A 14,312-nucleotide genomic window follows, 5' to 3' on the forward strand; every position below is an offset into this window, starting at 1 on the left:
TTAATCATTTTATTCCATTTAAAATTTTGCATCGACTCCAACACTTCAGCGATGGAGATTGCGAGCGACGATGTCATCCGCCTCATGCAGCAGTTCCTTCGTGAACACAAGCTTTTCGACACCCTGCACTCGTTGCAACAAGAGTCCCAAGTAACGCTGCAGGCGGTGGACTCGGTGGACGCGTTGGCCCATGACATCTCCCTCGGCAAGTGGGACCAAGTGCTCACGCAGACCCAGCACTTGCACCTGTCCACGTCGTTCATGATCGACCTATTCGAGCAGGTTGTGTTGGAACTGACCGAAGCGAACGAAGGCTCCATCGCCCTGGAACTCCTCCGTCAAGCGCCGCCGCTTCTGGCACTGCAAGAGCGCGACATCACGCGGTATGGCCACCTGGAGCGCATCACGCGGCTGCCGTCGTTCGACGCGCGCTTCGCGTACAGCGGCATTCCCAAGGAAAAGCGCCGGGAAGAACTGGCGAAGAAAGTGCGCAAGTACGTGACGTCCGTGCCGCCGTCGCGCCTGCTCACGCTGCTGGGCCAAGCGCTCAAGTACCAGCAACTCACGGGGGTGTTGCCGGACGAGCTCGACTTGTTCCAGAACGCGCCCAAGCGGCTCAAAGTTGACCGCACCGAAGAAAGCATCTCGAAACCAAGCGGCAAGATCAAGTTTGGCAAGGCGTCGACGCCGCAAACGGCGCAGTTCTCCGTGGACGGCCGCATGTTGGTGTCTGGGACCAAGGACGGGTTCGTCGAGGCATGGGACATCGACAAGTGTGCGCTTCGCAAGGACTTGGAGTACCAAGCTCGAGTATACGCGTTTTCACAGTTCCGCCATGGAGGTGGCATTCTCATGGCCAAACGTAGGAAGAGTTCATGATGCACGACGACAGCGTGACTGCCCAAGCGTTCAGTCGCGACGGGGAACTGCTGGCCACGGCCACCGCCGAAGGCAAAGTCAAAGTGTGGAAGTTGGCTACGGGGCAATGTTTACGCCGGTTCGAACACGCACACAGCCACAGCATCCATAGCATTTGCTTTTCCAAGGACGGATCGCAGCTGCTCACGGCGTCCTTTGACCAGCTTGTTCGGTGCGGATACCATCTGCCGTCATATCGTTCGTTTGGTCAGTCGTTGACATGCGCTGTCGTTGGCTCGTAGATTGCACGGGCTCAAATCTGGCCAAATGCTCAAGGAATTCCGCGGCCACGACAACTACGTCAACTTTGCCACGTTTAGCCCTGACATGACGCGGGTGCTGTCCACTTCGGCCGACGGCACCATCAAGGTACGTACATACACTGCCTCTCCCCACTAGTACCTCGTATGTATGCGAGTACTAGTAGTACTACTAGTCCCCCCCCCTTGCATCAAAATTCTACTCCCCTAGATCTGGGACGTCAAGAGCGCCGAGTGCCTCAGTACATTGCGCCCCCCTCACGCCCCCCCTGGCATGGAAATCGACGTTCTGGCGGCCGTCCCGCTGCCGCACAAACCGACCCATGTGGTGGTCGTCACGCGCTCCAAGGTGATGCACGTGCTGTCATGGCAAGGCGAGTTTACCGACACCACATACACCGACCCATATGGCGATGTGGAAGCCAAGGGCGAGTTTGCGGCGGCGGTGACGAGTCCGCAGGGAAAGTTCCTGTACGCGCTCACAGACAAGGGCTACGTGGTGTGCTTCAAGACGGACACGGGCGTGCTAGACCACGCCATGCAGGTGTGCACTGGCACCGTTCACGGTATCGCACACCATCCGCATCGCAACGTGCTGGCCACGTACGGTAGTGACGGCTACGTTCGTGTGTGGAAGGCATAGATGAATACACAAAACCTCATCGCAGGACAAGTACTAGTAGTTAATTGGAGATCACGACGAGGGGATTGCTTGGTGGTTGACGATCCACTACAGTGAGAACGATTGGGATCAAGTGATGGAGTACACGCATTATAAAGACGTACGTGGTTGAGGAGGCCCTGGGGAAGGATGTTGCGGGGGTTGCGACGGAAGGTGATGGTTCAATGGCGACGGGACTCGATTGACTGAAAGGTGCGATGGCTACAGGTACCGCACTTTGAACGTGAATCGAACATGGATGTGGGATGGGCCGTACACGCGGAGTGGAAGGATCGAGTGGTAGACCGACGAGGCTGTGTTCGGACTGCGCGTCGTCGTCATTGCGGTCGACTGTTCGGACTATGCTGTGAGAATTGGTTAGATGTGAAAATGATCGCGTACGCAGAGGGGGTCGTGGTGGTTGATGCTGCTCTTCCGTGGGATGTTTGGAATCTTGGAGAGCAGTGAGGATGCTGTAGAGCAGGGGAACTTGGGTATACCGAGGGTCCTCGGTAACTAGGCACGAGCATATCAGATTGCAATATATGCAGGAGAGATGGATGTACTGTTGAGTTCGTGCGCGAGGAACCGCCGATGGAATGGTTTTTCCACGGGTTGGCCGGATTCAGGCACAAACACAGACAACGCATGGCGGTAGCCGTTGTATTCCATGTACTCTCGAATGAGTTCATTGATGATCAAGTTTTCGTTGGACAACTTTGCCTTGGGCGCGCCCTATTTGTTGGTTTTCCATGTCAATGCCAATGACGACACACAACGATGATGCACCTCGTCCAGCGCTTGAAAGATCTCTGCTCGAATGCGAGCTCGGATCTGCCCCATCGAGCCTCGGGCTTCGAGGGTATCCTTCAGAGCTACGTAGCTATAATCAGCTCTCCTGAACAACCCCCATCATATATCCCCGACCATCTTTCAAGTCCGACAAGGACAGTGTTCCGTCCATGATTGCCTTTTGATATTGCTGCTTCGAAATTTGAGCACGTCTTTATTTTATCCGGAAGATGCATCCGGTTATATCGAAATCACAAGAACTCTGAGCGCAACTCGATGCACAGCGTGCAACTCTTCTTCACATACACCGCCTGCATGCTATCCCTCGAGGTGGCGACATCCCATGGCAGATGCAATTCCAGCAGGTACATGCTAGGCACTATGACTCGGAGCGTTCTCTTCGACAAGTCAAGTTGCAGGTCTTGAGCACTCTCCATTCGTGGCATTGATACAGTGATCCGCATGTCGGTCTTGGCAGCGTTAGACATGATCGTGTATTCAGGCTGGGTAATGTCGTGGTTGAATTGATTGCCAGCGGCATCGCTCACGACAACTTTGCTCATGGCCTGTGTCACTGTCGACAGATCCTTGTCCGATGTACGAGCTAGGCCAACAACCGCCTGCTTCGCCGGGCTTGGCATCGCTTGGTTGTCCGGACCATGCAACTTCTGCAGCAGCTTGCTTCGTGCTGCTTGATCCTTTGAGAGTATCATCCCCAGGAAGAAGTGGCGACCAAGGCGGTCCTCATAATGCAAGTTGAGGACTTGGTCCAATCGAGCGTTGAGCCCCATTACGTCGCCGTGCTTTAGATTGTGTCTGCGTGACGAGTCAGCGCCTTGAATAACGTAGAGGAAGCTGTTCGCTCGGGACCAAGCAGACTCTTTCTTGCCTTCTTCATGGAGATGCGAGGCTGCCGAGAATGGGTTTTCCTTGGGCAGCAGGACCATATTGGCCCCCACCACACGAGACTGAATCGCAAACTCTCCGTTTAAGTCTACCGAGATGTTACCGTTCATGTTCTGTATATATATAGGGGCATGCATGCCTTGCAATAGTATGTGCTTTGCATAACATTAGTAGTACCTGCATAGTCGTTTGCACATGCAAAAATGCTCGGAATGCCCGAGTCTGCGATAGCAACTAAGTCAGGCAGCCAACTCCAGAGCAAATCGTATCGGTTCGACTCTACAAAATTGCCAAACCCGGTGTTGTACCCCACAAGCACAGAGTTGTGGGCTGTGAGGGCGGGATGGCCTGCCAAGAACGCCCCTGCCGTGCCCTGGACAAAGTGCACATTCAACGGCGACGCCTTGGAGGTTGGATCTCGCGTACTGTCAACTTCAGGCCCCACAAACCACAGCGTGATTTGAAACTCTACTCGCCAGCGTCGTTTGAATTCCCAGTAAAGTGAACGATGGTTCATACCTGGAAAGAACGCGGCAACCTCGTCCCAGTACGACGTGATATGGAAGATTCGCTGCTCGGCTTTCACTGTCGCCCCCACCACCACCACATGACGGCGCTCTTGGTCGTTGGAAGTACTACGGGCAATGAGCCCCAACGTCTTAGCGGCATAAACAAATGTCATTGGAAACGACAGAGCGTCGAGAAAAGACGGGTCTTGGGTTGCCATTGGCACGAGATTGTGGGCGGTGTGACACTTGGTCAAATAACCTTGCCAGCCACTTTCCAAAGGTTCGGTTGGGATGCCAGAACCATGGAGGGGTCGAGGGGGGAGACTGGGGAAAGCCTTGCTGTCCGTCCACCGAAAGGTCCCGCTGTAGAGACCTGCGGGGGGTGAATGGATTCGTGTCAGGATGGTGAAACAGTTCGAGGACGCATCATGGTACCGTCGCCGCGCTGGTCCAACTGCATCTCGGCACCTCCGCCGCCACCAGATGTCATTCGCTTCGTCGGATTGGCTTCCTTTCGGTTGGCCAGTTTCTTGCCCATGCTGGTTTAGATTTGGCGAACTTGCGAATGGAATGATATTGGAAGGAATGCTGCTTGGCATTTTTCGCCCTTGTGGATGGAACAATAAGAAACTTCCAAAAATGGAGGATTCATTGGCAATGAACTGGCAAGGCCATGAGCACACTGCATACCAGTACATCGCCTCCTGCGAGACTCGAGGCAATCCTGGTACCGGTAATGTGATGTCATGTACAGTAACGTTACCGCGGAGATACATGTTGTAACCACGTGAAGAACATACTGCATTACGGGAGTCAATCATTTCGTAGTATAAGCTTACGACTAATACTAGTACCAGTAATACATACTACCGGTAGTAGTACGAAGTAAGAATAGACTTGGTTACTCGGAGTAACAGTTAGTATGATTCAGGCAGGTGAGAGAGTCTATCTCTCACCCAGAACTTCAAGTTAATCATAACTGATATGGTGTACTTATTTTTATTCTTATTCACTGTTAGTCCACATGATATAATCTCTCACCTGGGATAAGCCAATCAAACGTCAGCCTAGTGGACTCTGATTGGTGCATCGTTTGTTTAACCCAATTCGAATATATATTCGCCAATCAAACGTAGTACTGTGAGTTCTAATTGGCTTAGGCCTAGGTGAGAAAATCATAAAAGCTCCCGTCGATTAGGGTTAACTGATATTATCAAACCAGCAATCTTGGGACAGAGTTGTACTGTAATAACTAGTTACAGGGTCTCTGTAACGTTAGTGCGTTGTACAGTACTACATTGTTATGCCGCGGAGGCGAGATTAATCGCCGAAGAGGGAGACCTCTCTAATGATGGAGCCGGTAGAATTCGATGGCGTCGTTAAACATCACGCTGGTTGAAGTCGGTTGTCAGACCAGCAGTTTCTCTTGAAATATTTAAATAAAGAGGAAGGCTAAATTCTATCCTCTGCTTGGATCACCGATATACACTTGGATATGCAAATCATCCTTCGAACGAATTTTGCTCACATTCGGACAAGTCCGTGGTGAATCACAGCGAGATGTAGGCGGCAACCACGGGAAATTCCGTTCAGGTGTCCCCACGTCGCTTGGGTTCTGTGACCAGGAACTCCACCGCAACTCAACGTGGCTCTTACGTTCGAGAACTTACACCGCTGTACTCCTCCCAACTTATCATTCGATATCTGAAGCGATTCAAACATCACCTGCGTTGGCCCATGGAATTCAACTGCCCTTGCGCTATGCTGCTGAAATTTTGTTCGTTATCAGCTTTTTCGGGCAATCAATTGAGGCCCAACCACCACCTTATTCCAACAGCGAGGTTCCGAATAATTCCCTCATTTACAAAAGTCCCACTTTTGATTTGGCCCGACTTGCGTAGCCCTGTAACCGGGGACTCCGTCCTACCCCCGACGAGAGTACATACGATGCTAAATCCCGTGGTTTAGCTGCGGCACCAGTGGTTAGCTATCACCTAACAACTGAGATGCACTTGACCCCTAGAAAGCTGTGAGGTGGTCCGAGCATACAAAGTTGCATATAAACACTGAATTTTGCTGGGATTTCTGAGAAAACCACAGTGGTACTGTAGTACTGAGGGAATTGTACTGAGATTTCCCCTTCTGTGCAGATACACTTGGAGTTTGTATCCCACCAACCACCCTCTCCCGTGTACCTGGTACAACTGGGTGTGTACTGTACGCAATTCACTGTTAACAACATTGGCCCAACTACGCGCATCAGTGAATCAAACCCCCCACTCAAACCACAATAACGTTATGATTCCCTTATCTTTTATCATCCTCTGCATGTCCCTATCATACCAGCTCTTGATCTCCTGTTCGCACTGTTTGAAGTATCAAAGCGTTACGTCGGTTGGGGGGTTGCGTGTCTTTTTTTTATCAGCATACAAACATCGAGTGTAACGTGTGAAATAGTAGTCGATCGACCAACTTCGAATTCTAGCCAATCCCGAGCGTTGTGAGAAAGAGCTAGCTATTTTTACACACTTCTTCGGGTGTTGCTTCGACGGATGTATAGTAATGGCCGGGCGACTCGACCGGCCGCATTTCCCATCGAGGTGAGTAACTCGATCCGTGTAGCAACGCCGTCGACAGCGGATGCCCCACGACAGTGTGAATCCCAATCCCACCGAGTTGTTACGTGACTCGGCGGTATACAGCTCTAATCGGAGCCTTCCTCGTGACAGCTCCATGCACCGCTCGCTCCCTCGATCCAACTCCGCGCGTGCCTCGTTTTCATCCAACAACATCGGACCAGGTCTCGCCAACTACTCCAAGCTGAGTTTTTCAATGACTTACAAGAACCGACAGTCCACAGTCTACCTCGACGATTCACAAGCAGCGCGGGACAACAGCAACAACAACAGCTTCGTAGGCGGGTGCAGGGAGTCCCAACTCCTCGACGACAAGTGTCGTATGACCACCATGAGCTCCGCCAGTGCCGCGAGCACATATTGCAGCAGCCGTGATAGTAGCACGAGCACGATGAACCAGCAGCTCGCGTCGCTTGCAGCGCCTGTCCCGCGACCGCTCGAGAAACAAAAGTCGTTTGCAAACTCTCCCATCAACACGATTCAAGAAGACAGCGACGTGTCCGAGGTCGAGATCGCCGCCATGCAGGCCAAGCGCGCCCTCCGACGCATGTGTCTGTCCCTTGCGACCCTCAACCAGAGCGGCGAGGACAACGTGCTCATGGACGACGACGATGACGATGATGCCGAAAGCGCCACCAGCAGCACCACGAGTTTGACGTTTCCTCTGCGGTATAGCGACGAAGACGAGGACGACCACCTCCTTCATCCCCACGTCGGATCGAAGGAACCCAAGCAGAAAAAGCCGCGACTGGACAGCGACTTGCTCACAATCTCCCGCGCCGACTTGCACCAACTGCAATCGCGGCTGCAAACGCTCGAGCTCAAGCTGGCGGACCAAGCGACCAAGCAGGCCGATCTGGAGGCGCACATCGAGCGAGAAGTGAGCAAGCGCACCAAGCACCTGGAAGGCCAGTACGACGCCAAGATGCAAGACCTGGTCATGGCGCGGGAGTTTGAAGTGGATCAAGAGATTCAACGACGGCTGTCCGAGTTCTCGTCCCAGGAGAAAGCGAGGCGGTCTAAGGCGGGCAAACCGGTGCGGAAGGCCCTCCTCATGCGCGCGTCGACGTCCATGTCCGACATATTTCGGGGCACCACGACCAACGGGTCCGACTTGGACCAGTTCCGGGAGTACTTGATGACCAACTCCAAGCGCATGAGCGACCGACTGAGCCGGTCCACGGTCTTTCGAGACACGAGCCTCGACTCGGATCTGGACGACAGCAACAACGGAGACGCACTGGTAGAGACGATTCAGAAGCTCCGAACAGTCGTGCAAGACCAGGAGAGTCAGCTAGAGCAAGCGAAATATTTAATCAGCGTCGCCGCAGTCAAGATGACTGTCACGGAGGACGTCGTTCAGGACGCATGGGAAGAGATGGGCAAGCTCGATATGAAACTGGAGCGCCAGGCCCAGGAACTGGCCGACCTGCGGCGGTATTCCAGCACATCGAGCCATCACCACCCCGCCACTAGCTTTACGTCGTCGTCCACCAGCCTCAGCATGGGTAGTGCACCCCCGTTGCGGGCGTCTGGGCGGCAGCATCAGCGAACTAGTTAGAGCCCCATGAGATGTCGTAATACAAGACCACACTCACAACTCAAAGATCGATCGATCGTTCGTACAGTATGTGTATCTGTGTGGTGTCTAAACCAAATGAGATACGTATCAAGAATATGATATATATCGTTCAATCCGACAAAGTCGTTGAGCGTTGTCACAGTGCAAGTCGAGCAGCTTGTTGGCCGTAGTACGGACGAACGTACACTGTATACTCGAGCAGCTTGTTGGCCGTAGTACGGACGAACGTACACTGTATACAAAGGTGATTCATGTAATTCCTGGCCAGCTTGGTCTACTTTTTGAGTGCCATAACTCGTCACCCATTCATCTGATGAGGCTGCAAAAACATGCATTTTGAAGATCGTGACGAGCTTTATAACTTTATGCAGGTCCCATCATTTGTATATTTGCTCGTCGAATTTCTAAAATTGAAATTTCCCTGTGTGAATTTAATTCCCGGCCAGTAAGTCACTTGATCCTCAGAACCTCTTAATAATAATATGTATAAAGTATTCGGCAAGTAATATTAAGTGCAACTAGTATAAAAACTGTATTACGTGTCGGACAAGCATAATATTAAATCTTACAAGTATGTGATACAGGAGTACGTAATTTTGTCCAATCATCGTCGATGGATGATTGTGATTGGCCATTTGCTGGTCGGGAATTGCATGCTGGCCGGGAATTACATGAATCACCTTATTGTCACACTGTCAAATCGATTCGAAACTGGACAATCGAATGTCGGAAGTGAATCGATTAAAGAACCGCTTGAGCCAATCAAATCACTTCATGTCGAATTTCTGCCAATCCAAACGTTTGAACCCCAAAAACCTACATATATACTACTCGTTGTATAGTATAGTAGGTTGCAAAACGAGTTCGTCACTTCTATCGTGAAAGTATAGGTGGACCAGGATTATTCAAAGAGTCTCACTGAAACAATTATTGACGAAGTAGTTGCCAAATTTCCGAAATCTGTTACAATCTGATGTAGAGGGGAGCATTTCGGGTATTTGCTTCGTGGTTCCAGGTGTTGGAATAAAAATACGCCTCGACGATGAATAAAAATGAGTTTCAAATGGATACAAATCACGTTAAACATAGCAAAAACCGTGGTTTTTAGGTATAAAACGGATTAAAACAAGAGTAATCGGGTAAAAGGTGTCCAAAAAGTTATACCTTTTATCCATCAAATACCCGTCTAAAACCCTTATAGATGTGATTAACAATAGGATCATATAGATTCACAGTAGGTCACCAGTTCATTTACGCATTAGGCAGTTATTTCCTTGGACTCAGCGATTGAATAAGTATATGTGCTCCTGATAATATATCGAGTCTTGACTGTTGGTTCATGTAATTGAGAATTCACAAATGTACTGACGAATGACATCCATATTTCCGAAATGACGGGCGTACTGATCATATTCGAATAACTCGTCAGTAACATCCATGCTGAATTATATAAAGCAATGCTACTACGTAGTAATTTATACTATTAATAGTACTTGTATTCTACCAATCACAACCATTATTAGCCACCTATATTCTACCAATCACAGCCATTGTTAGCCATCTCTAGACAACCAATCTAATCCATTGTCAGCCATCTATATAGAGCCAATCAAAACCATTCTCAGCCCCCTATATACAGCCAATCAAAACCATTTTCAGCCAACTATATTCAGCCAATCAAACCTATTGTCCGCCATGTATATACAACCAATCACAACCAAGAACTAGACTCACACTAGAGAGTACTGATTTCCCTCGCTCTTTGAAACGGGTCAAATTGAATAATTTTTGTAAACTTATAAATATCGAAACTGGAGGTGAATTCGAAAATTCAAAGCTCACATGCATGTTGGAGCAAGTTTTGGGTTAGCATTTCAAAACATGAAGTTGCGCATGACCTTGGCCGAAAAGCACGAACTTTATGCTCATCACATGCAACATCCAGTTGCTACGTACACTGAGCTGGCGGCCTGGGCTGCTCAAAAGTATGCCCTTGTACCCACACCATCAAAGGCAACAATTGGACGTGCAATTAAACAACACTCTACACTAAGCTACCCTTCCGATTTTTGATGGATGGCCGTCAGGACAGATTGTATGAGGTACCTCTGGTGGACGCCATGGCGTGGGCCAAGGATGCATGGCTCTCTGTGTCACGGTCAACTGTTGTGAACTGCTGGAACCGTACTGGCATTCTCGACACCGACCTGTCGTCGTTTAGCGAGCACGTGTCAGCCATGCAATTGAATAGCTAGGATACTCCATAAATTAATATTGTTTTCACTTTATATTTTGGTACTCTCCAAAACTAACTTGTTCATAATCAGGCGTTTCAAAGAGGGAGGGAAATCAGTATTCGCAACGTCGTTTCTTTTTTCAAATTGACAATTCATTCGGCGAATTTCAATTGGAAATTTCCACACTTTTCAAGTATTCGCAAAGTAGAAAGTTCGGATACATCAACGACAACCGGATACACATTCTCGGAAATGGTGGTGGCTCCGCGGTTGTCGGACGAGCAAGCCATAGTGGTCCTTGCTCGCGTATACCACTCAACTCCCAAGCTCAGGCACTTTCTACGCACTGTCCAATTCCTCCATGAGCATAACTATCTGCGCCTCCGACTTCAGCATCCAGTGATCAATCACGCCAACGCATTTTCCGATACTATGGACGACGCAACCTCCCGGTTCCTCTACCGATTCACCGTACCGCAACTACGTGTGTTGTGTGTGGCATTGCACCTGCCCAGTACCGTTATGACGTCGTCAAGGGATTATGTCCCGTGCATCGAAGCCCTGGCCATGACGTGTCGCCGGCTGGCAGAACCGTGTCGAATGTACCACGTTGCAATCGAGTTTGGTCGATCATCGGGGGCAGTATCCCGGATTGTCAAAACAGTTGTGGCATTCCTTTATACGAGGTACTCCAAATTGGATTATCTCAATGAGGCTGTTTTGCGTCAACGCTATCAACGTTACGCTGGCGTCATCAATGCTGCTGGAGCACCCCTTGCTACGTGCGTTGGATTTATTGATGGCACCCGACATTACATTAGCCGTCCCAGCTCGCGGTTCAGCCGTGTCGCATACGAAAACCTCCAACGCGCTTGTTACAATGGCCACCCGCGTCGCCATTGTTTGAACTGACAGGCCATCACAGCCCCCGATGGACTACCGTATTCCCCACCTACCAGTACCCATCATTTCGTCTGGTCTAGTAGTACCCAATTTCAAAGCTGAGCCATTGTAGAACGTTTTATAGAATCCCCACGAGGCTGTACCCGTCTAAGATTTTATTGGTTGGTTTATAGCACCAGTAAAATTACCTCAAGAGTGTTTGTGTGCGCGTCGATTCATGGAGCTGAAGGCTGTCGACATCATGGGTGTGTCGAGCGGTGAAGGGGCCCGCTCATGTACCTGCCATGACATTTGTGGGGATAGCCTTACAGTCGACGACCTGGTTGTTTGCCGCCTTGAGGTATGAGGCGAAAGTTGGAACCTGGAAGAGGTTCTCAAGTTGTTCCGCCTTGTTGCCAGCGAGCAAGCATGCCACGTCGGCTTCCTCCCTTTGCACTTGCTGAAGAAGTAAGAAGACTTTGCGAACAAGATTGCCATCATTGTAGAGGACTACCGCACCTCCCCGAGCAAATACCAGCGGCAACGCTCCGAACGAAACGCTGGTATTGTTAAAGCCGTCCTTATGGAACACCTCCAGGAGTATCATCAAACCAGTAGACAGTAGATCGTTGTGTATATACATATTCTACACTACATATCCATAACCGCACTTGCGCCACGCGTTGAGAATTGTTTCCACAGTAATTTCTGACCACGCGTTTCTGATGGAAGGAAGGATCGATGCTCAATGCCTTGACAATGAGCATTTTCGTACTCACAGCGATGTCTTCGTCGCGCAGGGACTTGCAGTAGGTCAGCACTTCGGCTTCGACCAGAGGCTTTGACACGCCAAGGCCTTTTCCTACTGTCAACGCGGCGATTTGGCTGCTGCTGCTTTCAAACAGGCCAAGTTCTTGATCCATCTAGAAACCTGACTGGTTTGAAGACCATGCCGCTTTGCGGTGGCGTAGGCGCTCTCGTTTGCCTTCGTGTTCTCGGCTACGATGGCTATCTTGGCTTTGACCGAGTAGTACTGCTTGCGGCCGATGCTTGGCGATGGGGAAGGCATGAAATTCAAAATGCACTTGAGCTGCAGCAAAACGAAACGAACGAATCACAAGTATTCACTATATTCAAACTAACCAATCACATTGTGTCACACTCTCCTGGTTGACCCAGCTCTCCTTGTCTAGCTATACCCATTTGCACCAGATTTTACTGACATTTCAGGGGGTACTGGTAGGTGGGGAATACGGTAGTTGTGTCCATGTATGGTCCGGTTGAGGGGCGACGCCACGATTCGACGGTGTTGTCCATAAGCGGTATTTTGGATACCTTTTCCCTTATTCCCGAGCTCCACGGGCACGTGCTGTATGGCGATTTGGCGTACGCATGTCGTCCGCATTTGTGTTGTCCATTTTCCAACGTTCCGCACGGTTTCAACGCCGACAATTTCAACAAGTCAATGAGCTCAGTACGTGAGGCAGTGGAGTTTCCACTTGATTAAATGTTTGTGGTCATTCATGGATTGGAGCAAAAAACAAAAGGTGCGGCAATTACCGATTGGGCAAGTGTGGATCGTGTGCGTCTTGTTAACCAACTGGCACACCTGCTTGCAACCGATGGGAAATCAAATATCCATGTATTTCAATTGCAAGCCGCCATCGCTTGAGGAGATGTTAACAGCTCACGACTAAATAAAAAATAGAATACGTTCTATTTTTTCCTGTAGAAGTGCAATCATAACCCTTTGAGATTCAGCATAGCGCTGTTCTGCTACAATTGTTTGTTCACAAGTAAACGAAAGTTGTTCTCGAGCAAGTGCAGCCTGTTCTCGATCAAGTGCAGCCTGTTCTCGATCAAATTCCAAACGCTCGCGTTGAATCGCCGCCACTTCGTCATCCGCTTTCGATAGTTTCGAGACGCCCTCTGACACACCACTCATAAGCAAGTCCAAGGATTTCCGTTTCGTCCTCGTTTTCTTGTAGCGCAACTTGCCCGTGCTGGCTTTGCGCTTCTTGTTCGTTCCAGTATGCGGAGTATTGTTGTCGTTGTCGCTTGACGAGCTGGAGACACCGTTAAATTCCTTGCTTGTCGATTGCAGGGCCATTTCACGAATTGCCTCGCCTGAGTTGATCAGACCTTGCATTTTTCACCGGTCAAGGTCGAGGTGTACTTCCTTGTATTGCTTGTAATCTGCTATGCGCGTGACAACATCGGTGAGTAGCTGAGTACGGACATATCTTCCGTTGACCCCGACTTGCGAAGGCTGGCGTGCTCGTTGGCTACATGCTTCTTGAGAAGAAACTCGGTCCTCTTGCGTCGAGCCGGACCACTTTTAAATGCGCTCAGGCTAGCGTCGGTGGTGAGCTTCTTTGCAATCTCCTCCCATGCGAGTCGTGCCGCTGACCGCCGGGATTCCCATGGCCGTGTGAATGATACTTCGTTGAGGAGTGCGATGTCGTCCGAAGCAGACATGAATGACTGAGAAGGTTTCTTGTCGCTGCCTTCGAGTGATGATGTCTTCGTGTTGTCCATGAATGAAAGTGAGGGGGTAATTTTCCAACGTCAATGCGTACATTCCATACAAATTACATTCACTCTTCTATTGTGAAGTGGAAACTTACTTTCCACTTCAAGCGCCAACATTGGAAAGTTTAGTCAGTTTGCAAATTAGTTTTAGGAGAACTTTCCAATTCCAATCAAAATATAGAGAAATTCTGAGTTGGAATTTTCGAAATGGCTTTGCGAATACTCTCTACTATTAACCCACCAAAGTCCTTGATTCATACACTAAATACTGTATAGCACATACACTATATCTGATTTTTGGAGCTTCACAGAGCAGCTTTTTTCTTGGCAATTCCATCTCCATGATGCCAGTCCAACCCCCACCGCCGCTGATCTATCTCCCCATCAAACCCGCCCG

The 14,312-nt window shown here is 49.9% G+C and overlaps 6 protein-coding genes across 8 annotated transcripts; 2 read left to right on the forward strand and 4 right to left on the reverse strand.

Annotated features, from left to right (window-relative positions):
• Positions 1–15: 15 nt before the first annotated feature.
• H257_06096 lies at positions 16–1,926 on the forward strand. Of its 2 annotated transcripts, XM_009831210.1 has the most exons (4): positions 16–810; positions 867–1,090; positions 1,161–1,287; positions 1,390–1,926. In XM_009831210.1, the coding sequence occupies exons 1-4, from the start codon at positions 52–54 to the stop codon at positions 1,819–1,821; spliced, it is 1,542 nt and encodes a 513-aa protein (XP_009829512.1). In that variant the 5' UTR covers positions 16–51; the 3' UTR covers positions 1,822–1,926. The 2 variants fall into 2 exon arrangements, with proteins under 2 accessions (XP_009829512.1, XP_009829513.1); XM_009831211.1 differs by having other exon boundaries at positions 1,161–1,926.
• Positions 1,357–2,822, reverse strand: H257_06097. 2 transcript variants are annotated; one of them, XM_009831213.1, is made up of 7 exons: positions 2,767–2,822; positions 2,629–2,714; positions 2,406–2,574; positions 2,242–2,355; positions 2,117–2,190; positions 1,965–2,061; positions 1,357–1,908 (listed from the first exon to the last, which is right to left on the reverse strand). In XM_009831213.1, exons 1-7 carry the CDS (start codon positions 2,801–2,803, stop codon positions 1,862–1,864), a joined length of 624 nt encoding a protein of 207 aa, XP_009829515.1. In that variant the 5' UTR covers positions 2,804–2,822; the 3' UTR covers positions 1,357–1,861. The 2 variants fall into 2 exon arrangements, with proteins under 2 accessions (XP_009829515.1, XP_009829514.1); XM_009831212.1 differs by having other exon boundaries at positions 1,359–1,908; positions 2,117–2,355.
• On the reverse strand, positions 2,820–4,665 carry H257_06098 (hypothetical protein). The gene is made up of 4 exons (XM_009831214.1): positions 4,482–4,665; positions 4,057–4,419; positions 3,715–4,005; positions 2,820–3,625 (listed from the first exon to the last, which is right to left on the reverse strand). Exons 1-4 carry the CDS (start codon positions 4,582–4,584, stop codon positions 2,883–2,885), a joined length of 1,500 nt encoding a protein of 499 aa, XP_009829516.1. The 5' UTR covers positions 4,585–4,665; the 3' UTR covers positions 2,820–2,882.
• Positions 4,666–6,588: 1,923 nt separating this feature from the next.
• H257_06099 (hypothetical protein) lies at positions 6,589–8,170 on the reverse strand. Its single transcript, XM_009831215.1, has one exon. It carries the CDS (start codon positions 7,386–7,388, stop codon positions 6,921–6,923), a length of 468 nt encoding a protein of 155 aa, XP_009829517.1. The 5' UTR covers positions 7,389–8,170; the 3' UTR covers positions 6,589–6,920.
• Positions 8,171–10,753: 2,583 nt separating this feature from the next.
• On the forward strand, positions 10,754–11,408 carry H257_06100 (hypothetical protein; the record flags this gene model as incomplete). Its single annotated transcript, XM_009831216.1, has 2 exons — positions 10,754–11,103; positions 11,216–11,408. The coding sequence occupies 2 exons, from the start codon at positions 10,754–10,756 to the stop codon at positions 11,406–11,408; spliced, it is 543 nt and encodes a 180-aa protein (XP_009829518.1).
• Positions 11,409–11,522: 114 nt separating this feature from the next.
• H257_06101 (hypothetical protein) lies at positions 11,523–13,921 on the reverse strand (the record flags this gene model as incomplete). The annotated part of the gene is made up of 6 exons (XM_009831217.1): positions 11,523–11,551; positions 11,684–11,975; positions 12,097–12,245; positions 12,332–12,473; positions 13,278–13,449; positions 13,623–13,921. 6 exons carry the CDS (start codon positions 13,919–13,921, stop codon positions 11,523–11,525), a joined length of 1,083 nt encoding a protein of 360 aa, XP_009829519.1.
• Positions 13,922–14,312: the final 391 nt, after the last annotated feature.

Source organism: Aphanomyces astaci (assembly GCF_000520075.1).
Source record: "Aphanomyces astaci strain APO3 unplaced genomic scaffold supercont1.12, whole genome shotgun sequence".
NCBI classification, from domain to species: Eukaryota; Oomycota; class Saprolegniomycetes; order Saprolegniales; family Verrucalvaceae; genus Aphanomyces; species Aphanomyces astaci.